The sequence below is a fragment of the Chanodichthys erythropterus genome, chromosome 2 (assembly GCF_024489055.1).
Source record: "Chanodichthys erythropterus isolate Z2021 chromosome 2, ASM2448905v1, whole genome shotgun sequence".
In the NCBI taxonomy this organism is placed as follows: domain Eukaryota; kingdom Metazoa; phylum Chordata; class Actinopteri; order Cypriniformes; family Xenocyprididae; genus Chanodichthys; species Chanodichthys erythropterus.
In genome coordinates, this window is record NC_090222.1 from 25,763,048 (window position 1) to 25,782,855 (window position 19,808).

General features: G+C 35.2%; 1 protein-coding gene across 3 annotated transcripts; it reads left to right on the forward strand.

Annotated features, from left to right (window-relative positions):
* Positions 1-459: 459 nt before the first annotated feature.
* On the forward strand, positions 460-15,832 carry rbfox1l (RNA binding fox-1 homolog 1, like). Of its 3 annotated transcripts, none has more exons than XM_067406417.1 (13): positions 460-1,573; positions 5,229-5,465; positions 9,796-9,969; positions 10,391-10,444; positions 10,528-10,620; positions 10,690-10,747; positions 11,518-11,577; positions 11,714-11,855; positions 12,075-12,114; positions 12,366-12,410; positions 14,769-14,839; positions 14,914-14,995; positions 15,086-15,832. In XM_067406417.1, exons 1-13 carry the CDS (start codon positions 1,487-1,489, stop codon positions 15,128-15,130), a joined length of 1,188 nt encoding a protein of 395 aa, XP_067262518.1. In that variant the 5' UTR covers positions 460-1,486; the 3' UTR covers positions 15,131-15,832. The 3 variants fall into 3 exon arrangements, with proteins under 3 accessions (XP_067262518.1, XP_067262537.1, XP_067262528.1); XM_067406427.1 differs by lacking the exon at positions 460-1,573 and adding an exon at positions 4,451-4,814; XM_067406436.1 differs by lacking the exon at positions 12,366-12,410 and having other exon boundaries at positions 909-1,573.
* Positions 15,833-19,808: the final 3,976 nt, after the last annotated feature.

The window sequence follows — 19,808 nt, forward strand, 5'->3', positions numbered from 1 at the left end:
CAGAAGACCAGGAACAGGAACAGTCCCAACGAAGCCATATTTACAAGGGAGAAAAACTTGATTCACGTGTTGCCGAACTGCTGTGACGTTGGTAATGAATAAGGCAGGCACCATGTGCGAAAGAGCTTCTAACAAATCTAATGTTGGTCACTCATCTTTCACTGTTTGCTTTATGTGAAGTAAATATTTTTTTAGATAACATGCATAAATAAGTGATATAAACATAAATGTAAGCTATAAGATACAATGAGCATAAAGGCAGCATGCAATAAATAAGGAAAATTCAGTTTTGTCTTGACTAATTCTTAAAACACTGTAAAAATGTAAATTAGTTAACTAATTGTTTAGTAACTAGAGTTTTTTTTTTTGTTTACAACCGAAGCTTTTTTATACATTCACACAATAAATCTCTCAAGTGTTACCTGAATTAATTACATTCAGTTGAAAAACTTGATCCCAATTTTAACACAATTTTAAATTAATAAACAAATATAAACATATTTTGAGTGGGTTTGCATAATAATAGTCCAACATAATAAATGTATTCTTAAACTTTATAATAAAACAGATTGGCCTCAGCATTAGAGCATAATTCACTGTAGACATAGTAAGTATTAAAAATCAAAGATAATATTAGTAAAATAGTTAAACAATGGCGCTGAAAGGGGGAAAAAAAAAATTTTTTTTTGTTCTGATAATAATGTAAAATACTTTAATTTTCATTTATGTTCAATGCTTTCAACATACAGTTATGGTTAGAGGTGGAGTTTATAGGAGTGCCTGTCAAAATGCACTTTTATCACGCTCAAAGATATTTTTTTCTGACAACAGAACCCTAACCGATTACGTCAGATTTTCAAAACAAAGTGAATAATGTCTGTAGCTTTACATTTATTTATTTGTGACTTTACATTACATTTATTCAGGTCTTTTTATGTAGCATTTGCTTGAAAACAATAAATTTGGAATAAATTGTGAATTACTGAATGACTTGCTGTTTAATTTCTATTGGTGATGCCAGCACAACTAAAGGAGGAAGGGGACTATTTATAAAGGAGTGTAACACAACTCTGAGCATGTGTTTCTGTCTATCAAATATACCGACTGACACACACACACACACATACACACACACACTTGCGGTGTCCCCCAGAGATCTTTCAGTACTGATCTCCTCTGCCATTTGTGAGACAGACAAAATCGTCGTTCTTAAATTTTGGAGAGGGTCTTATTTTTGCCCTTTTTTTTTATTCTTGTTTTGGTTATCGCTTAGAAGTTGTGACGCCAGCCATTAGTGCAGTGAAACCCACTTTCCTTCTTTTCTTTTTCATACCCCTGGATCTTTTTCTTCCTCTGTTTGGATCCTAAACTTTCTCAGTCTGGTACTTTCTTGATCCAGAGAGCTCTCCGTCCCCTCTCTCTCCTCCTGGTCTCCCATCCCTTGTAGTGGTTCCTTTTTTTCTGTCCTTTTCTCTGGCTATGCACCATGTTGTCCTCCCCTACTGTGATCCTTCAGCCCTACGGACTCCCTGTTTACCCCCAGACAGCCTCCTGCTACCCCAGCATTGTACAGGTAAACGTGTCCCTTTCTCTCTCTGTCTTTTCCTCTTCCACACTTTCTCTGAAATAGTTTATTTGTTTATTTAAAATATTATTGATCGATTTATTTATTTATTTGAAGCATTTTAAGAACTTTCCTTATACAGTTTCTGTCACATGTCTGGTAAAATGTTTAATAAATCAACCAATCACTGGGCAGCAAGAGGCTTGTGTATGTACTAAACGGTCGTCCACCAATTGGTCTGCAGTGAGGACGTGAAATGTGTTTCTCTCTGTCAGTGAAGGACGCTGCGTTCCTCTGTTAGTTATATTTGTCCCTGCGAGGTGGCCTACTGAAAACAGGTTCAGTGTGTTTGCGTGTGGGTATGTGATTATATGTTTGTGTGTGTGTGAGAGAGAGAGAGAGAAATTCCAGGACAGCTGATAAACGGTGTGCCTGCTCTTTCTCTCTGTCACACTCACTGTATTTTTAGTCTGTTCTTCTCACTGCAGATTCCCTCAAACACACAGATTAGAGATATAGAAATAGATGTAGTGTCAGATTGCCTCTTGACTTTATCTAAATTGATAGACAGTGACAGATTATGTCATCTAAAGCGTAGCACTTAAATCAGAGGAAATTTTTAGTTGATTCTGCTCCCATTCAGATGTTATTATACATAAATATGAATTAACCTTTTTTTTTGGAGGGGGGGATTGGGGTGTTGAATTGTGTGGTTATTTTGATAGGCATGTATATGTTGGTGCAAAATTAGAAAAGCAAACACTTGTACAAATTGTATAATTTGTCCTCTATGTTTGTGTGTGCACTTATTAATCGAATAATGAACATGTTCGGAATAATATAGTCATTATCATAAAATAAACCCCAAAAAAGACCATGATGTCAATCTGAGGAGTAATGTACCACCCTAAGATGGTTTATTTTGCAATAATGACTTGCACAACCAACATTACATGACTAATATACAAATAAATGTATGTAAAATGCTTATTTGAGTCTAAAGAAAGAGAGTGAAACAAAATATTCTCATTTTTATATTGCTTTGGATCAGTGTTGTTATTGTTAACTAAAACTATAAAAAATGTTTTAATTGAAATGAAGCTGAAATAAAATATAAATATTTGATGACTTTAAATACAATATCTATTAATTTGAGTTTTAGTTTTTTAATAGCAAATAACAAAATGACTAAAATTTAAACTAAAATTAAAATAAAAGCTATTTCAAAATAAATACTATAACGGTGTGTGTATATATATATATATATATATATATATATATATATATATATATATATATATATATATATATATATATATATATAGTAAGCATAAAATAACACTGCTTTGGATAAAACTTATATTGTTTAGCAGTCAATATACAAAGATATCTGACTCCAGAATCCCACAATTGGCCAACCAGAATCAAGTATTCCAAAGAGCCTTGTAATACATGAGTATATACACAAACAGTTCTTGTCACCAGGGCTGTGTGTGTGTGTGTGTGTGTGTGTGTGTGTGTGTGTGTGTGTGTGTGTGTGTGTGTGTGTGTGTGTGTGTGTGTGTGTGTGTGTGTGTGTGTGTGTGTGTGTGTGTGTGTGTTTGAGTGATCCTGCAGCTGTCAGATGAGGCACCTGGCATCCTGCCTCTGATCTTTAACCCCGAACCTGACAGCTGAAGATGTGTGTGTGAGGGGAACGAAATATCTTATCTGTCACTGTGCTTGAAAATACCTTTTATCTGCAAGATAGAGGCATTATTTAAATACTCTCACTGTAACAAAGAATTAGGATGGCAGCCTGAACAGTTTATGTTCAGATCTTGTGTTTAAACAATTATATTATGTTTATGATTGTTCTCCATATATCCCCTGTGCCAGAATATGGTCTGGTATTGTGTATTTAAGTTATTCTGTTGCATTCAAAAGCAAGTGTGTACTCTTTGTACTTTAAAGTTTAAAGGTACTCCCAGTCTGTCACGCATTTCTTAATTTTGATCTTTGATTTGGTCTGTGGCCAGCAGCACTGAGTGAAATTTTGAGTCAGCATACTGAAGTGTGTAGTGTAGTGTTTCAGTTTGCAGTAAAAATTTTTTCATTTTATAGTTGCTCTTGTGTGCAGGGTTTTTTTCTTTTTTTGTGAGATATGTCATGTTCTTGTAAACAATGTAACTATGGTATGTAATATCACAATGCTGATAAATAGCTGTGATGAGAAACAGACACTGATGTAACATGATACTTTTGTTTCTGCTGAAGGAATCTAAGTGTGGTTGTGATATTTAATCAGAGCCGTGTCTAACAGTGTCATAGTTTATCAGAAGTCTAAATTTACACTGCTTTATCTGCTTGGTGATAAAGAGTAAACACAGAAGGTGTGTGTGTGTGTGTGTGTGTGTGTGTGTGTGTGTGTGTGTGTGTGTGCATGCAGTTTTGTGATTTATGAGGACGCAAATTTGTATAATGATATAGGTATTACACTGGTATTACGATGTAAACATGAAATATGAATCCTCATATATAAAATAGCTTTAAAAACATACTAAACAATGTTTTATTAAAATGTAAAAATGCAGAACGTTTTCTGTGATGGGTAGGTTTAGGAGTAGGGGTAGTGTAGGGGGATAGTATGTGCAGTTTGTACAGTATAAAAACCATTATGCCTATTGAATGTCCTCAGTAAGATAGCAAAACAAACCTGTGTGTGTGTTGAAGTGCTTCATTGTCAATATAATTCGATTTTTTGGCATAAAATGTGTTATAGTTTATACTTGAGTGAATTTAATATCTTAAGTTTCCACTATTCATGCATTTTCTTTGTTACCTGTTTGAGCGAACAGTTATTTCAATGTGTTTGAATGATCTTACCTGTTTCATACACACTGTACACGCTTCAATAGTCAGAAATCTGGTTGGTCTGGTTTGAATAAATCAAAGTCATTGTATTCCATTGAACATGATTAGGATCACTGAGTTTTACACAGCTGATTCATTGAGGTGTTTGTATGTAAGAATCAACTTTTTTTTCCAAACAGACATGTGTTGAGTGCAGGGTAGGAGGGGGAAATGGGTTGATGATTGACATGAACAAATGAACACAGCTGGTGTAAAGGCCCCCCCTTGAGACTGGTTTGGTGCTCTGTGATTGGTGGGTGCGCGGGACTTATGGTGGGGTGGGCGGGTGAAAGCTTTGCATTAAAGCATGCGTCAGTTGTTGGTGAGTATTGGGCCGCCTGTGGAATGCACCGAAGGGGTGAGATGCATCATTTATACTCCTCTTTTTATATATTGTGTCTTTGTCATGTCTTTTATGTGATGTCCAACTTGGTTTAGCTGTGTTTTTAGTATTCCTGATCTGTGATGTGCGGTATGCATTTCTGCAAACAAACTGTAACAGTATGTTGCCTTCTTCATTCTAGTAGGTAAATTCAGGTCAGTCTTAATTGACAAAAAATGTTTGATTGAGTAAAATTACAGTGGTATGGATTTGTAAATAAGAGTACTTATATCAAATATGTAGGCCTACTTAAATCAAAATATGAATATATATCAGCATTTAAGTACAGACAGATCTAGTTTCTCTTATTCTTGAACAGTTTATGAACAGTTTGAACAGTTTACAGAACTAATGTTTCTGTTAGTAAACAGCATCTCTATCTCATTATAGGGTGCCGCTGCCCAAGAGGCGGGGCCAGGCAATGGTGACCCTTCACTTCCTCAGGTCTATGCCCCACCCCCTTCATATCCTCCACCTGGACAAGCCCCACCCACACCTGCTGCCCGACTGCCACCCCTCGATTTCACTGCTGCTCATCCAAACTCTGAATACGCAGATCATCATCAATTAAGAGTCTATCAGGGCTCTCAACACGACGGGACAGAGTCTATACCTGCCAATAACACGGTAAGATTGATAACCTGATCAATAAATGACTGGATAAAGAGAAGAATGTGATCTTAAACATCAGTTAACACAGGGAAGAATCTACAGTAGAGAAATAACTTGAGTAAAAGTGAAAATGCATTTGATATTATATGCAAAAATTTCAATATTAAACACCCCCCCCCCCCCCCCAAAAAAAATAAGCGAAAATATAAACTTTTATTTAAATAATTTACTTACAGTCAAGCAGTGCCCGTATGAATATAAAAAATTACGACATTATACTGTGCAACACTGTGTACAAACAGTAAAATCAGCACATATTCAGATGTATTTGCGTCAGAGAAGGTATGTTAGGAATATGTATGTGCTGCAGATATATAATCTCATGCTGTGGTCCTCTGGGATCTCCTGTCTGAGCTAAAAATATCTCTATGTCCTTTACACATCCTTCCTTTGCCTTGTCCATGTATGGCAATTCAGCTGGCTCAGGGCACTGTATAGAGTATTTAAGCTTATTATGGAAGAAAAACAGATTTAAACTTCCCTCTTCTTACTTTCTTTTCTGCTTTCAAATTCTCTTTTTATAGAATTTTTGAACTTTGGCATTTTAATTTTAAATGATTATATACAAACATGCTTTAATAAGCAGAAATTCAGAGATGTGTTTAAATTTTATGTTTCAGGGTGCCAATTCATTCTCTACATTTACTCTTAAACTAAATTACACTCTTTTTGATTCTGAGTCATTTGTTCTCAAGTTATTATACTGTAGGTGTTTTCAAAATGGGGGTCCAGGGTCCCCCAAGGGCCCACAGGGGTGTGCTGTTGTCAGCAGAAAATTGGAGAGGAAAACCTAAAAATATTTTAGGATAGTTTTTAGGTTAACCTAAGATATATATTCATTTATATATTATATTTGTATATGTATCATTTGATATTATTACTGTGTCATTTGCTTTCTATAGCCTGGTTGAAAATCATGAGATTAATACCTTTATTAGTGTATAATTTTAGTTCAGTTGATTTTAGTCTAGTTTTAACAGTAAGAAATAATAATAGTAATAATAAAGATATATTTACACTGCCAACTTGGGCTGTCAAACGATTAATCGCAATTAATCGCATACAAAATAAAAGTTTGAGTTTGCCTAATATATGTGGGTGTACTGTGTGTAATTATTATTTATATATAAATACAAACTCATTCATGTATATATTTGAGAAAGATTTACAAGTATATGTATTCATTTATATTTTTATATAATTTATATTATATATAAATACAAATATTTTGTACATAACATATTTCTCTTAATATATATACATAAATTTGTGTGTATTTATATATACGTATTAATTACACACACTACACCCACATATATTAGGCAAACTCAAACTTTTATTAATCGTTTGACAGCCCTCCTGCCAACTTATCACAAAGTAAATATTCTCCATGATAAAATTTTAATAATGTGTTTTGGCTTCAGTACAAAGACAATATAATTTTGTGCATGTTGTAAGATATAATATGATGCTTAATATTTGAAGTACATGAAAATATATAGCTGTTACGATATTTCAGCATGAGCATAATCATATTTTTGGGGTTCCTTGGAATCAAAAAGTTTGAAAAACTCAAAATAAGTACACATATATGTCCAGTGAATCAACCTGAGATACTTTAATTTAGTTGAATAACTCAAATAAATTATTATTTCTATGACTTTTTGACTTTTTTTTTAGTTTTTCAGTGTGATCAATGCAATGCAAATGTGTTTACTAATGTTTTTAAAGGTACTATACTGAAATGCATTCATGAACCCAGATGTAAATATTGTCCTTAAAGGACAATCTGTAATTGCTGAAATATTGCCATATCTTTAAGTTCTTTAATGCGTCACCACGGACGTTTTTGATTGTTATTGTTGTGTTTTTTTAGAATGTATTTTGGGCCATTACTAATTGCTCATCGGGTACAGTAATTTCATTTTAAGTTACAACAAAGGAACTGTGGAAAGGACTGAGAATAATATTTTCACTATGAAAGTGTTTTTTTTTTTTTCACTGAAAAAAAGTTCATGAGTTCTTTCTTTCTCTGTCACACCATCTTCTGTCCACATTGCTTATATCACTAGAGAGCGCCAGATATTGGGACTATGAGACGCCGCCGTGGAGGGAGGGGTCAAGGGGGGGAATCAGACGGGATGACCCCTCCCCCCTCAACTATGTTTCCCAGGTCCAGTCAGAAAAGCACTCTGCATCGTGACGTGATATCATCACACACCTTCCCATCACACCTTCCCTCAATCTGTCACTTCTCCCAAAGTCCCTCCCTGGCCTGTGTGTCTGGATGAATGTAATGATGATGATGATTCAGCAGTATTTTTTGTGTGACTGTCTGCTGTCGTAGTCATAGCAATCAGCCCGGCCAGCTCAGAGTTAACCATAACCATGATCTGTTTGCGTGTGTGGAAGTGTGTGTGTGCGTAAATCTCCCCTACCTCCTTTTTCCTTATTAATACACTGTTCTGTCTTGGTTCCAAAAATGGCACATTGTTGCAGTTTTGCAATCAAACTGTAAAGTCATATGCTGAAATGCGTAAGCTGCTTGAATTCCCCTGTTTAGAGCTTCTGTCTTTACTTTCCGTTTTGGGGTTCACTCGGTTCTAGACCCTTCCTTACCTTCTTGCCCTATTAGGATCATCAACACCCATCATTTCTATTTTTGTGCTCTTTTTATTGTGCTGATTCTGTATATTGTACAATGACTGAACACTAAGGAGGGATGGTCATTACAGTGGAATTTATTTATAGAAATGGAATTATTTAGGAATTATGCAACCCCTGGTGAGATATACAGCTATGGAAAAAATTAAGAGACCACTCCAAGTTCAGAAATCAATGTTAAGTGGTCTCTTAATTTTTTCCATAGCTGTATATAATTTATATATACCACAATGTCTATTGTACTGTTTTTAAAGAAAATTAAGCATGTTTCAGTGTTAAATTAAAATTAAATTAATACAATTTAAATAAATTGAAGCATCTCAACATGGTAATGTACAGTATAAGGAGGAAGATGTAAAAAAAAATATTGATTTTGAGAAGTATACAGTCTGAATCAGTCCTCTAGAGGAGGGACCTCTGGGATGATGGTTAGATATTCCCTAAAAAACTTAAAATAATAAAAAATGAAAACTTTTATGCTGAATCAAAGGAAGGGAACATGATGAACCGAATGCACCCCCTTTTTTCTGGCCAGATTAGAACTGTTTTGTTGCCCTTTACCCTTATATGTACTGCAGATCTGTAATGGATGAGTTAAAGCAGAGGTAATTTTGCCTTTCTGCTTCAACTTTTTCCATCATTTTAAAATAGAATTGGAATTGGCTATCTGTCTGTCCTTCTTGTTCTAATGACCATTCTTATCATTTGCATAACATTTTTTTCCCTACTGCTTTGAGATTCACTTCACATGATTCGTTGTGCCCTCACATTTCCTATTTTTTTCTTTTACCTAATTATTTTTTTTTTTTAATTTTTCACCATTTTCCCTTCCTCTTTACTTTGTCACGCTACGCTCGCCTACTCTTTTTCTTCTAGCTATTGGCTCTTTCTGTTTTTGAACATTTTTAATACACTTTTTTGACTTCTTAATCCATTGTTTAATGGTAACAGTTTTGTGCCGTTTGGTGAGGTAGGCTGTGCAGATACGAAATGGCATCGTGATGCATTGTGGGATAGTGGATGTGTTGGGTTTGAAGCACAAACACTCCTATGTATTGATCTGCATGGGGGCATTTTATTCATAGTCATAGTCATAGTCAATCAGTGCAATAGGAAATGCTGTGTAACCATGCATTACATATGACAATATTTCAGTTGCAGCGCTCAGAAAGTTACACGTTGTTACGTATGCTAGTAATCTTTAAAGCTGGTATTGACTTCACTGAAGTTAAAATATGATTGTGCTCTCTTTTCAATGCAAATTGTGGTTTTAATGTCTAACAGGCATGTACTTAGACAGCTCACTAAAATGGGAACTTGTTCACATTTCCTCACTTTTGCTTGAGAGGAATCACTGGATGAGGAATGCTCCTTTACGTTTTGTTGTGGTCACTTTATAAAACCAGTATTCTCCCAATAAATTTTAGATTGCAGTAAGTTTGATAAGAGATCTTACCATAGATAAGCACTAAAGGCTTGTTGTCATGAAATGCACACTAATATTTCTTTTATCATTTTCTATTTTCTCTTTAACTTCCTCTTCGCTCTTTCTACATCTGTTGCCTCCTTCTGCTCCAACATTTTCTCCTCTCTCTATCTTTCATTCCTGTCTCCCTCATAGGATGATTCATTGGCTCCTGTGACATCTGACCCACAGTCTCTTACAGTGGCATCTGGAAGTGGAACAGGAAGTGGAAGTGAGGAGGAAGGAGCTGGGAAGGCCCAACCCAAAAGGCTCCATGTTTCCAATATCCCTTTTAGGTTTCGAGACCCAGACCTGAGGCAGATGTTTGGGGTAAGAGCATTTGCGTTTGTCCCAAATGTAATGCATTACTCAGTTGGCTATTTTGGCATTTAAAGGGATCACCCAACAATGAACATTCAGTCATCATTTACTTTATCTGTATGACTTTTTTTCTGCAGAACACAAAAGAAGATATTTTGAGAAATGTTTCAACTTTTTGTATGTACAATTAAAGTCCAAGAGGTTCAAAACAACATTCGAACCACGAGACTTTCATTGTATGGACAGATATTGGACAGAAATTTTCAAAGTATCTTTTGCGTTTAACAGAAGAAAAAGTCATACAGGTTTGGAACAACATGAGACTAAGTTAATGATGACCGAACGCTCATATTTAGGTGAACTATCCCTTCAGCTAAACCCATTCTTATATACATAACTGTTTAGTCAATATATGTTTGTTATTTCTCAGCAATTTGGCAAGATTCTAGATGTGGAGATCATCTTTAATGAGAGAGGGTCAAAGGTCAGTAGGTTTTACAGTTGTGTTGAGTTACTCACTTCTGTATTTGAGTTTCATCTGTAATTAGATATCAATACTTTCTTTAGGGTTTTGGATTTGTGACATTCGAGAGTGCAGTGGAAGCAGATAGAGCGAGAGAGAAGCTCAACGGAACAATCGTCGAGGGAAGGAAGATTGAGGTATGAAAATAAGTTACTGTGTAAGGGAGAAGGGACAACTAAACTAAACTAAATGACTCTGATCCTCAGGTGAACAACGCCACAGCGAGGGTGGTAACAAAAAAGCCCCAGACGCCATTAGTGAATGGTGAGCTTCCTTCATAATTTTCTGTCCAAAATGTTACACTTTAAAGGGTTAGTTCACACAAAAATAAAAATTCTGTCATTAATTACTCACCCTCAAGTCGTTCTACATCTGTAAGACCTTCGTTCATCTTCGGAACACAAATTAAGATATTTTTGATAAAATCTGATGGCTCAGTGAGGCCTGCATAGCCAGCAAGACAATTAATACTTTCAGATGCCCAGAAAGGTACATATTTAAAACAGTTCATGTGACTACATTGGTTCAACCTTAATATTATAAAGCGACGAGAATACTTTTTGTGCGCCAAAAAAAAAACGAATTAAAGACTTTTCAACAATATATAGTGATGGGTGATTTCAAAACACTGCTTCAAAGCTTTATGAATCTTTTGTTTCGAATCAATGGTTTGGATCACGTATCAAACTGCCAAAGTCATGTGAACTATTTAAATTTAGAAACACATATGACGTAACAAAGCTTTGTTTACTAAAATCACATGACTTTGGTGCTCCAAATCACTGATTTGAAACTGATTCATAAAGCTTCGAAGCAGTGTTTTGAAATCGCCCATCACTAGATATTGTTGAAAAGCCATTATTTTGTTTTTTTGGTGCATAAAAAGTATTCTCTAGAACGACATGAGGGTGAGTAATTAATAACAGAATTTTCATTTTTGGGTGAACTAACCCTTTAAACTTGTAACTCCTTGTCACTAGTATGAATATAACGTGTTGGTAGAATTGAGCTCTCATTTATATCTATTCCTGTAGCTGCTGGGTGGAAAATCAATCAAGTAATGGGGGCCATGTACGCCCCTGAACTTTACACAGGTATGGGTTTGTTTGTTTTGTTTTTTTGGAGTTAACAAATATAGGCCAAATAGTTACCAGAAACTGCCTGTCCTTAATTGACTTTAGAACATGTGATTTGTTGTTTTGCCCTCTAATTTTCACTTTTTGGGTTTAGTCGCCAGCTTCCCTTATCCTGTTCCCACAACGACTTTAGCCTACAGAGGCTCTGGCCTCCGTGGACGTGGTCGGGCAGTCTACAATACAATCCGCTCAGCTGCAGCCGCCGCCACACCAGCTGCAGTACCAGCCTATCCAGGGTCAGTTACTTTCTCATTGGGCATGTTATGACTACAAGACATTTAGTTAGTATTCACACTATACTGGAATTATTGATTAAAAAAAGACCGTAAATTTAAAAAAAAAATAAAAAATTTAATTAAACTTACATTAAATGTCAATTTAATTTTAATTTTAATTTATATTATTTTATTTAATTTATGACATTATGTAATATGCCTACTTTCTATCTCCTGCAGAGTGGTGTATCAAGACGGACTGTATGGTGCTGAGGTCTATGTACGTTTTCAGTCAAATTTTACTTGTTTAGCGGCACATTTCAATGAGGGATTGACATTAACTTTTTTGCTCACCAGCCACTGTCTGTGGCTAGTTACTAGCCACTCAACATTTTCACTAGCCACAATTTTGCTGTTGGGAAATTACATTTTATATGATTAAAGTTGACTTTGACATGCTAAAATTACTTGATTTTGAGTCATTTTACTTGATTAGCTAGATTTAAAACCCTTTCAAACTTTCAAATACAGACTGACCACCAAAATCAAGACAAGGACTACATGGTATATCAGTTGGTATGTACGGTTGGTGGGTAATATGACCATAATATTATTTTTGTTAGGCTATATAAAAAGAACAAAGAAGCAAATTAGCAAATTACAAATAAAATAGTAAATGAAATAGCCTAAACTCTTTTTTTTTTCAGATACAGTAAGTTTATTTAACATTTATTTAACATCTTTTGTTGTTTGATTAACATTAATGTCAGACAGGTACCTATTTAATTGGGCTGCTGAATACATGTAATATACTGATATATATCCAATTTTTACCAACCTGTTTAAGTCCACTTAAGCCATAACCGACTGTATTCATGCGAGATACTCCACACGATGGACATTTTGACATCTGTGTGTGCATGTATTTGACGCAAGTAGATCCGACATGTGCCGCGTCACCCCCTGGGTGGTTTCTGCCGCGACCACGTAACACTATCTTGGTCACGAGCCACTTCCTCTATTCATATTACTCAACTCCTGTAAAAGGTTTACCTTTATAGATTCAGGAGGAGTCAGGTAGGCATATAATATTTTCTTCTTAGATTATATTATCTCAGGGTCTACTTCTGATCACTAGCGTACTTCCTAGGCCTACGGTTCAGATATCAACCAAGCCTACCTGGGTGGGGTGGGTTAGCCTTCTGTTCAGTGCACCACAGCTGGCTCTTCGCCCTCAGAGGACAGCTATGCCTGCTAATGCACTCCCACGGCCCACTCTGTTGCGACTGGTTGGCAACCTTGACTGACTTTGTAAAGTCTTTTTCAGACAGTCAACTTCTGATACCCCAAATGGATTCTCACTCTACAACAATAAACAGACTGAGACAATACTATCAAAGTTTGAGGGCAGTCCTCATTCTCATTTTATTATTTCTTGCAAAGGCAAAAGCTAAATACACCACTCTATGCCAGCTAAGCTGGAAGTTCCATGGGCCAGATAAATAATTACATTTTTAAAGCTTACCCTCTTCTCTATTCAGTATATGTTCTTCTCTAAGAAAATCAGGTGTCTTCTTTGATCTTCGGAGGGTTGTGGTCTGGCGAAGGCTTCCTCTTGCTGCTCGCTTGTATGCTCTTTCTTTCTTAAGCAAAATCTACACAATATTCTACTACTCCTCCAACTACTCTCTTCAGAGAGCTAAAAAGGCCCCAATATTTGTATTCTCTTTTGACGCACTTTATCTCTTCATTTACGCACATGTGGTTTCTACTTGCGTCAATTGCTAGGTTACTTGTCTATCACCTTTTTACTCGCATCTATGCATTTGTATTTGCGTCAATGGCTTAAGCAATACACACATTTTTTTATTATACATTTTTAGTAGATTTCTACCTTGCTAGACATTTATTTCCTAACTGTCTTCATTCTTATCAGTTACACACAACAATATTTCTCTCCCCAGAACCCATGTTCACCTACACACATAATGCAACATTTGTCATTTTTACAGGATGTGGTATACACTTCACTCGAGCTCACAGCATGTGTTTTTGTATGTCTTGTCTTATGAAAACTTCATAGACCCTAGAGATTCTCCAAGTTCAGCAATTTCCTGCTTTTTATTATATCTTTTAAAATTGTTTTGAAGAGAACACTCCATTTCTCTTGACACAGAGCGCTTTAGTTGTGTGTCATTCAACGCGATCCCACCTTCACTGCAAGTTAATCGATAAGGAATTGTGATCGGACTGTAATTTTGTGCTACGACGAGCTTGGCTACCTTTGATTAGGCTGTAGGCTGAAATTTTATTCAACCCGCCAAAGTGGCTAGTGGGAGTGGCTGTCTTACCCGCCACAGCTGAAATCTACTTCCGGGTTGGCCTACAAAAACGCGTCATCCCTGGGGCACACTATTTGGTGGGTCGGTGGTCGTTAATGTCAAGCCCTGTATAGTCAAATCTAGCCTAAACCATTCTACCTTGACTACAAGTTCTTGCTCATAACAAAAGTCACAAGATGAGTTACACTAAAAGTAGTAGTGAATGTGGTAATGGGCTGGTAAAGAAACAGAGAACATGATTAATTGTGCACTGCCGAAAGTCTAACGACTACAAATAACTGCAGTTTCTATGTCCACTGGATGCTTCATCAAAGTTTATTGACTTTTTAAGTCAAGTTATATTATTTTTATATAATTTAAGGCTAAGTCCTAACACAAACAACCTTAAACCTACCTGGATATTTTAAGTTGAATTTCAAATTCAAAATGAAATTTAAGAGGAGGACGCAACGTTTTCTGATGCACTGAAGGTTTTGCTGGCAACCTAGGGTGCTCCATGAGGACTGTCCCTCTAGCAAACATGTTTTGCAATTCAAATAGTTTTCTGAATGAATAACAATGTAATGCAGTACTTCAAACTTTCTGTCTTTAGGGAGGATATCCAGCTACCTATCGAGTGGCCCAGTCGGCCTCAGCAGCTGCAACAGCCACATACAGTGATGGGTAAGAACCCTTTCATCCATCCATCCATCCATCCATCTTTGTATTTATGTATTTATTTATTTATTTATTTTAAGATATGGAAGAGTCTATGCCACAACAACAGACCCCTACCATCACTCAGTAGGACCCACCACCACTTATGGAGTTGGAACAATGGTAAGTTACAATGTGAAAAATTGCACATGACGAATACAGTCGGTTGTAATTAAACATGCAGAATGTTTGATTTATTCTGTTTGTTTACAGGCAAGTTTGTACCGTGGAGGCTATAACCGCTTTACTCCGTACTAAACGAAAACAACATTTTGACTCACTTCTGCTTATTCTGGCTGGGAAATGAGACTGTCACTTCCTTTGTTAACCTCTGTCTTCTGAGGAACCGCTTGACCTTCTGATTGTAAATACTGCCTATATTTATTGAGGGAAAAAAAGGTGAATCCAGCCTGATAATATAATTATTTATATTTAAGGACTTTTATTTAATTCCTAATTTAAGAAAAGGTCCCACCCAAAAAGAAAAGAACTTTCATATTCTGCACAGTGTCTAGCTTATTATGATGGTGTTGTTATCTACAGTACATATACTGATACTATCTTAATAGTGCCATGATATGGAAGTCATCATGTGCTTATAGAGCCTCACAGCTAGACGACAGGCCTCACAAAGTTACCACCTCTGGATCTGTTGCATTGCTGAATGCTGATTATATACAATAGACAATGTCTAATACCTCTAGTGGAACTTTCCCCAGAGAGAAATACAAAACTCTGAACTTGTCTAGTATGTATAGGACTGTGTGTGTGTGTGTGTGTGTTTGTTGGAGTGTCTTTGGAGTGTTCGAGTGTGTCATTTTTCTGCTGTCACAAGCATTACTGTGAGATACAGCAATGGCACTGGGGTGGGTGATATTTTTCTCACAATGTAATCTACCTCTGAGCTAAACATCTCTTTATTCTAAACTATATATCTATTCTAATCTATCTATCTATCTATCTATCTATCTATCTATCTATCTATCTATCTATCTATCTATCTATCTATCTTTTTACAAAAAAAGAGGTGCAGTCCTCTCTGAATTTGTCCTGTCATTTCCTGCTGTCATGCTGTATCTTGTCCACCCACCTTCATTTCTTTTTTTCTCTGTCAGTTTTTTTTTTTGTTGTTGTTGTTCAAATCCTGTTTTTGCTTCAGCAATATAACTTTTGTATTCTTATTCTGTCTATTCTTTTCTTTTACCACTTTCAACTTCTTTTTTAATACTTACTTTAACCTGTTGTGTGCTTTACTTCCCTTGACTCTGCTTTTAACGTTCCTCTTTCTTAAAGGCATCTTTCTATGTAGATGTTTTTTTCTCTCTCTAGGGAACTTTCTGTTCCTTTCTTTCTTTCTTTCTTTCTTTCTTTCTTTCTTTCTTTCTTTCTTTCTTTCTTTCTTTCTTTCTTTCTTTCTTTCTTTCTTTCTTTCTTTCTTTCTTTCTTTCTTTCTTTCACTGCTACATGTTAGTGCATCTAGAATTTCCTTTACACTCTGATAGTCATTTCTGCCCCACCCCACGCAAGTCATGCTATCTGATTTATTCTTTTTCCTTTGTCTGTTTTTCTATCTCTGTTTCATTCCTTTTCTGGACTGATTTCATTGTTGTGCAAGTGCTTTCTGTGAACTATCTTTTATTCTGAATTTGATTTGTAACTCTTCTTTTACTTTTACTCTTTCACTATGCCTATAAAGCTAATTAATTATTAATTCTCATAGCTGATTTTCTACTAATTTTGTCCTTTGGCCTTTTCTCATGTCTTCTTTCTTCTCACCTCTCTTTTCTTCTTTTTCCTCACACTTTCTTTCTGTCCTGTGTTCTTTCTTTACTTCTGTCATGCTTTAGATTTAATTGCATTTCTCCTAGTGTTTTTGCTTTCTTTCTTTCTTTCTTTCTTTCTTTCTTTCTTTCTTTCTTTCTTTCTTTCTTTCTTTCTTTCTTTCAGACAGCTTGATTATTCTTTTATCTTATCTGTTATAGGACCCTATGTTGTCATTGCTGTATCCTTTTTTTCCAGCTCACTAAAGTGTAAGCTACTCTGTGGCTGAATTGTACATTAAAAGAGTTTACTGATGTTTAAAATTTGTGTCTGATCATTGAGTAGAATATTAGCTGTTGTTGTATTATGCTAATTATAATTATTATTTAAATATTTTAAATAATACAATTATTATTTAATTATTATATAAATATAATTATTATATGCAAATTATATTTCGAAGAAGGTGAAATCTGGAAAGGTTTGAAATGGTATTTCAAATTTATAATGCCAGACTTATCTTATAACTCAAACCTAGAGAGTAGAGACATTTTCACACACCTTCTCAGTTTTTAATGTTTTTATTATGTAGCGGATCACATGGTCACACCACAGGATCAACCCTGAATAAAGACAAACAATGCCAGTTCCTTTTTAGGTGCAAGCATAAAATGGGACAGGGTTACAACAATCATCTCTGTTCTCTCCTCACTGTGCTTCCCGAGACTGTGTTGTAATGTGAGACACTGACTAACCTTCTACCTACAGCATTAAAGTAAACATGATTAGTGCTGAATTCAAGCATGGGAATCAAATGAATGAAATCAAATGACTTTCTGGAAATTATGTCATAAATAGACATGCAAATCGTCAAATAGGAAGTACGTCTTGTGAGGTCCACTCAAAGGTCAGTCCCTTAGGATTTAGCCAAAATTAATGTCAAGGATATAAATTGGTTATAAATAAAGTATCATGGAATGGGACTGAACAGGTTTTGTCAAATTTCTAGCTTCTCAAAGTCATTACAGTTTAAAACCCATAGACATAGTCAAAAAGGGAAAATTAATCAAAATAAATATAGGCCTAATCTTTATTAAATAGATAAGCAGTTTTTTACCTGGCGCAGAGGATGGGATTATCCATTTCAATAGGGAGTATGTGAGTATGGAGACATGCTGTATGGAAAATGTTTTACAGCATTCAAGTCTTAGCGCTTTTTGAATACTGTAATTACACTATTGCTATTAGAAAGATGTTTTATGTTCTTTTTCAGATCAGAGGTAAATCCCCAGGTGCTGCACTGTGTTTTAGGTAATGTAGTTCATGGCTTAAACATATGGCTTAAACATAACCTGAACCTGTGAGATGTGACTATGCTGTAGTTTAATAGATTTAAATGGGTTTATGGTATATTAAAAACCAGATTAATAATCTGAAAATCAAGCCTTGTGCAATAGGTGTTGTACTTTAATGGATTTAAATTTGTTGAATATTGTGTGTGTGTGTATATATATATATATATATATATATATATATATATATATATATATATATATATATATATATATATTGTATAATACCAGATTAATAATCTAAAAAACAAAACTTGTGCAACACTGGCCTGGGAACAATATTCTGAGTAATTTACTGTTGGTTTGATATCTTTAGGTCAAACAGTGTTGTAGTTTAATGGATTTACATTATTGCATACATTTTAAGTTCTACCAGAAAGACTCGGGAGGCAAGATAACATAACAATGTTATTTATTAACAATCAGCAAGCTAAATATTATGAGATAAAGTTCTTTGGCATAGGCCCCATTCGTAGCACACATCTGAGGGTTGCGGACTCGGCATTTCCTGCCTGGAGATAAAAGGAAGGGGCGTAGCGACCCCTGGGAGGTATGGACAGGGACCATCCTGGTGGTGGTAGGGATGGGGGAGGGGGGAGGTGGAGGTTGGCGTCAACATCTGCGAACTCAGACGTGTAAGTACCGATCTTTTATACTCCAAGTGTTAGTTAATGATTGGTTAGATCTAACTGACGTAACATTAGAGTCTTCCCAGCAGAGCTTTCATTTCTAACATTATTATAAAAGTTATAGTGCTAATTCCAAAAAACAGAGTCTTATGCACATTTCACTATTAGTTTGATACCATAGTGTAATATATTTAAATTGTTTAATTGATTTATAGGGCTAATTAACCCTAAAAATGGAAAGCCCATAAAGGGACATCAGAATTGCTATTTTCCCATCTCATTAGGACGCAAATAATACAATTTCCTGATTTATTTTAAAAACATGACTATTTTTGATGATAATGTTTATTTTTGCATTTAATGTTTGTGTTTTTTGTTAAGTATCATATTTTATTCAATAAAATTCCTTCTGATGTGAAACAATGCGTTTGTGTAAAAAAATATCCATATTTAACAAGTTATGAAGTAAAATATCTAGCTTCCGCCAGACCGCCTTCTGTATTTAACTTACGAAGAAAGTGTAAACTAGTGTTGCGTCAGTTCCGAAAGTTGAATAGGGATAGCGTAAGCTTTTTGAACTGTGAGAGTTTTACACTTTCTACTAAAATAATTTATTACAAATATATCAGATTTCTGGCAGCAACAATAATAATAAATATAGCTTTAGCTTTAATTTATGACAAAATTTAAAATGGCGGACCGACGGTTCAACCGATCCTGGTCGTGATCTTGATTTTCTGACAGACTGTTCAAACGTTATGAGCAAAAATGGCCATTTTTCAGATCTCATGACCTGCCAGTGGAGCTGTTCCCAAATTTCACATGGACCCACAGATTATGGTTTTGATGAAGCGTACCAATTTTTACATAAAGTTTAAATTGCTCAAAGTTTGGTCGAGATACAGCCTTTGAACTTATTTTGGGTCAAAATTGGTCAAATCACTATTCATTACTATCTCTACAACTGTGCCAAATTTCATAATTTTCTCATATTCTGTTCATAGGGCTGCCATATGCTCCCATTCGGGAAGAAAAATAATAGTGCGGAAAATGTAAGTCAAAAATGTAAAATAAGAGAGATAAAATAAGAGTTAATAATAACTTTTAAGAAATTATGGAATGGAACATGGAATGTCCTTAAAACTGTTATTAAACGTATATACTCATATGGTAAGAATATAGAAACAGTAATGG

Coding starts and splice junctions, on each gene's coding strand:
- rbfox1l (XM_067406417.1), top strand. CDS start 1,487: ATGTTGTCCTCCCCTACTGTGATCCTTCAGCCCTACGGACTCCCTGTT. Junction 5,466..9,795: donor CTATACCTGCCAATAACACG/GTAAGATTGATA, acceptor TCTCCCTCATAG/GATGATTCATTGGCTCCTGT. Junction 10,748..11,517: donor CCAGACGCCATTAGTGAATG/GTGAGCTTCCTT, acceptor CTATTCCTGTAG/CTGCTGGGTGGAAAATCAAT.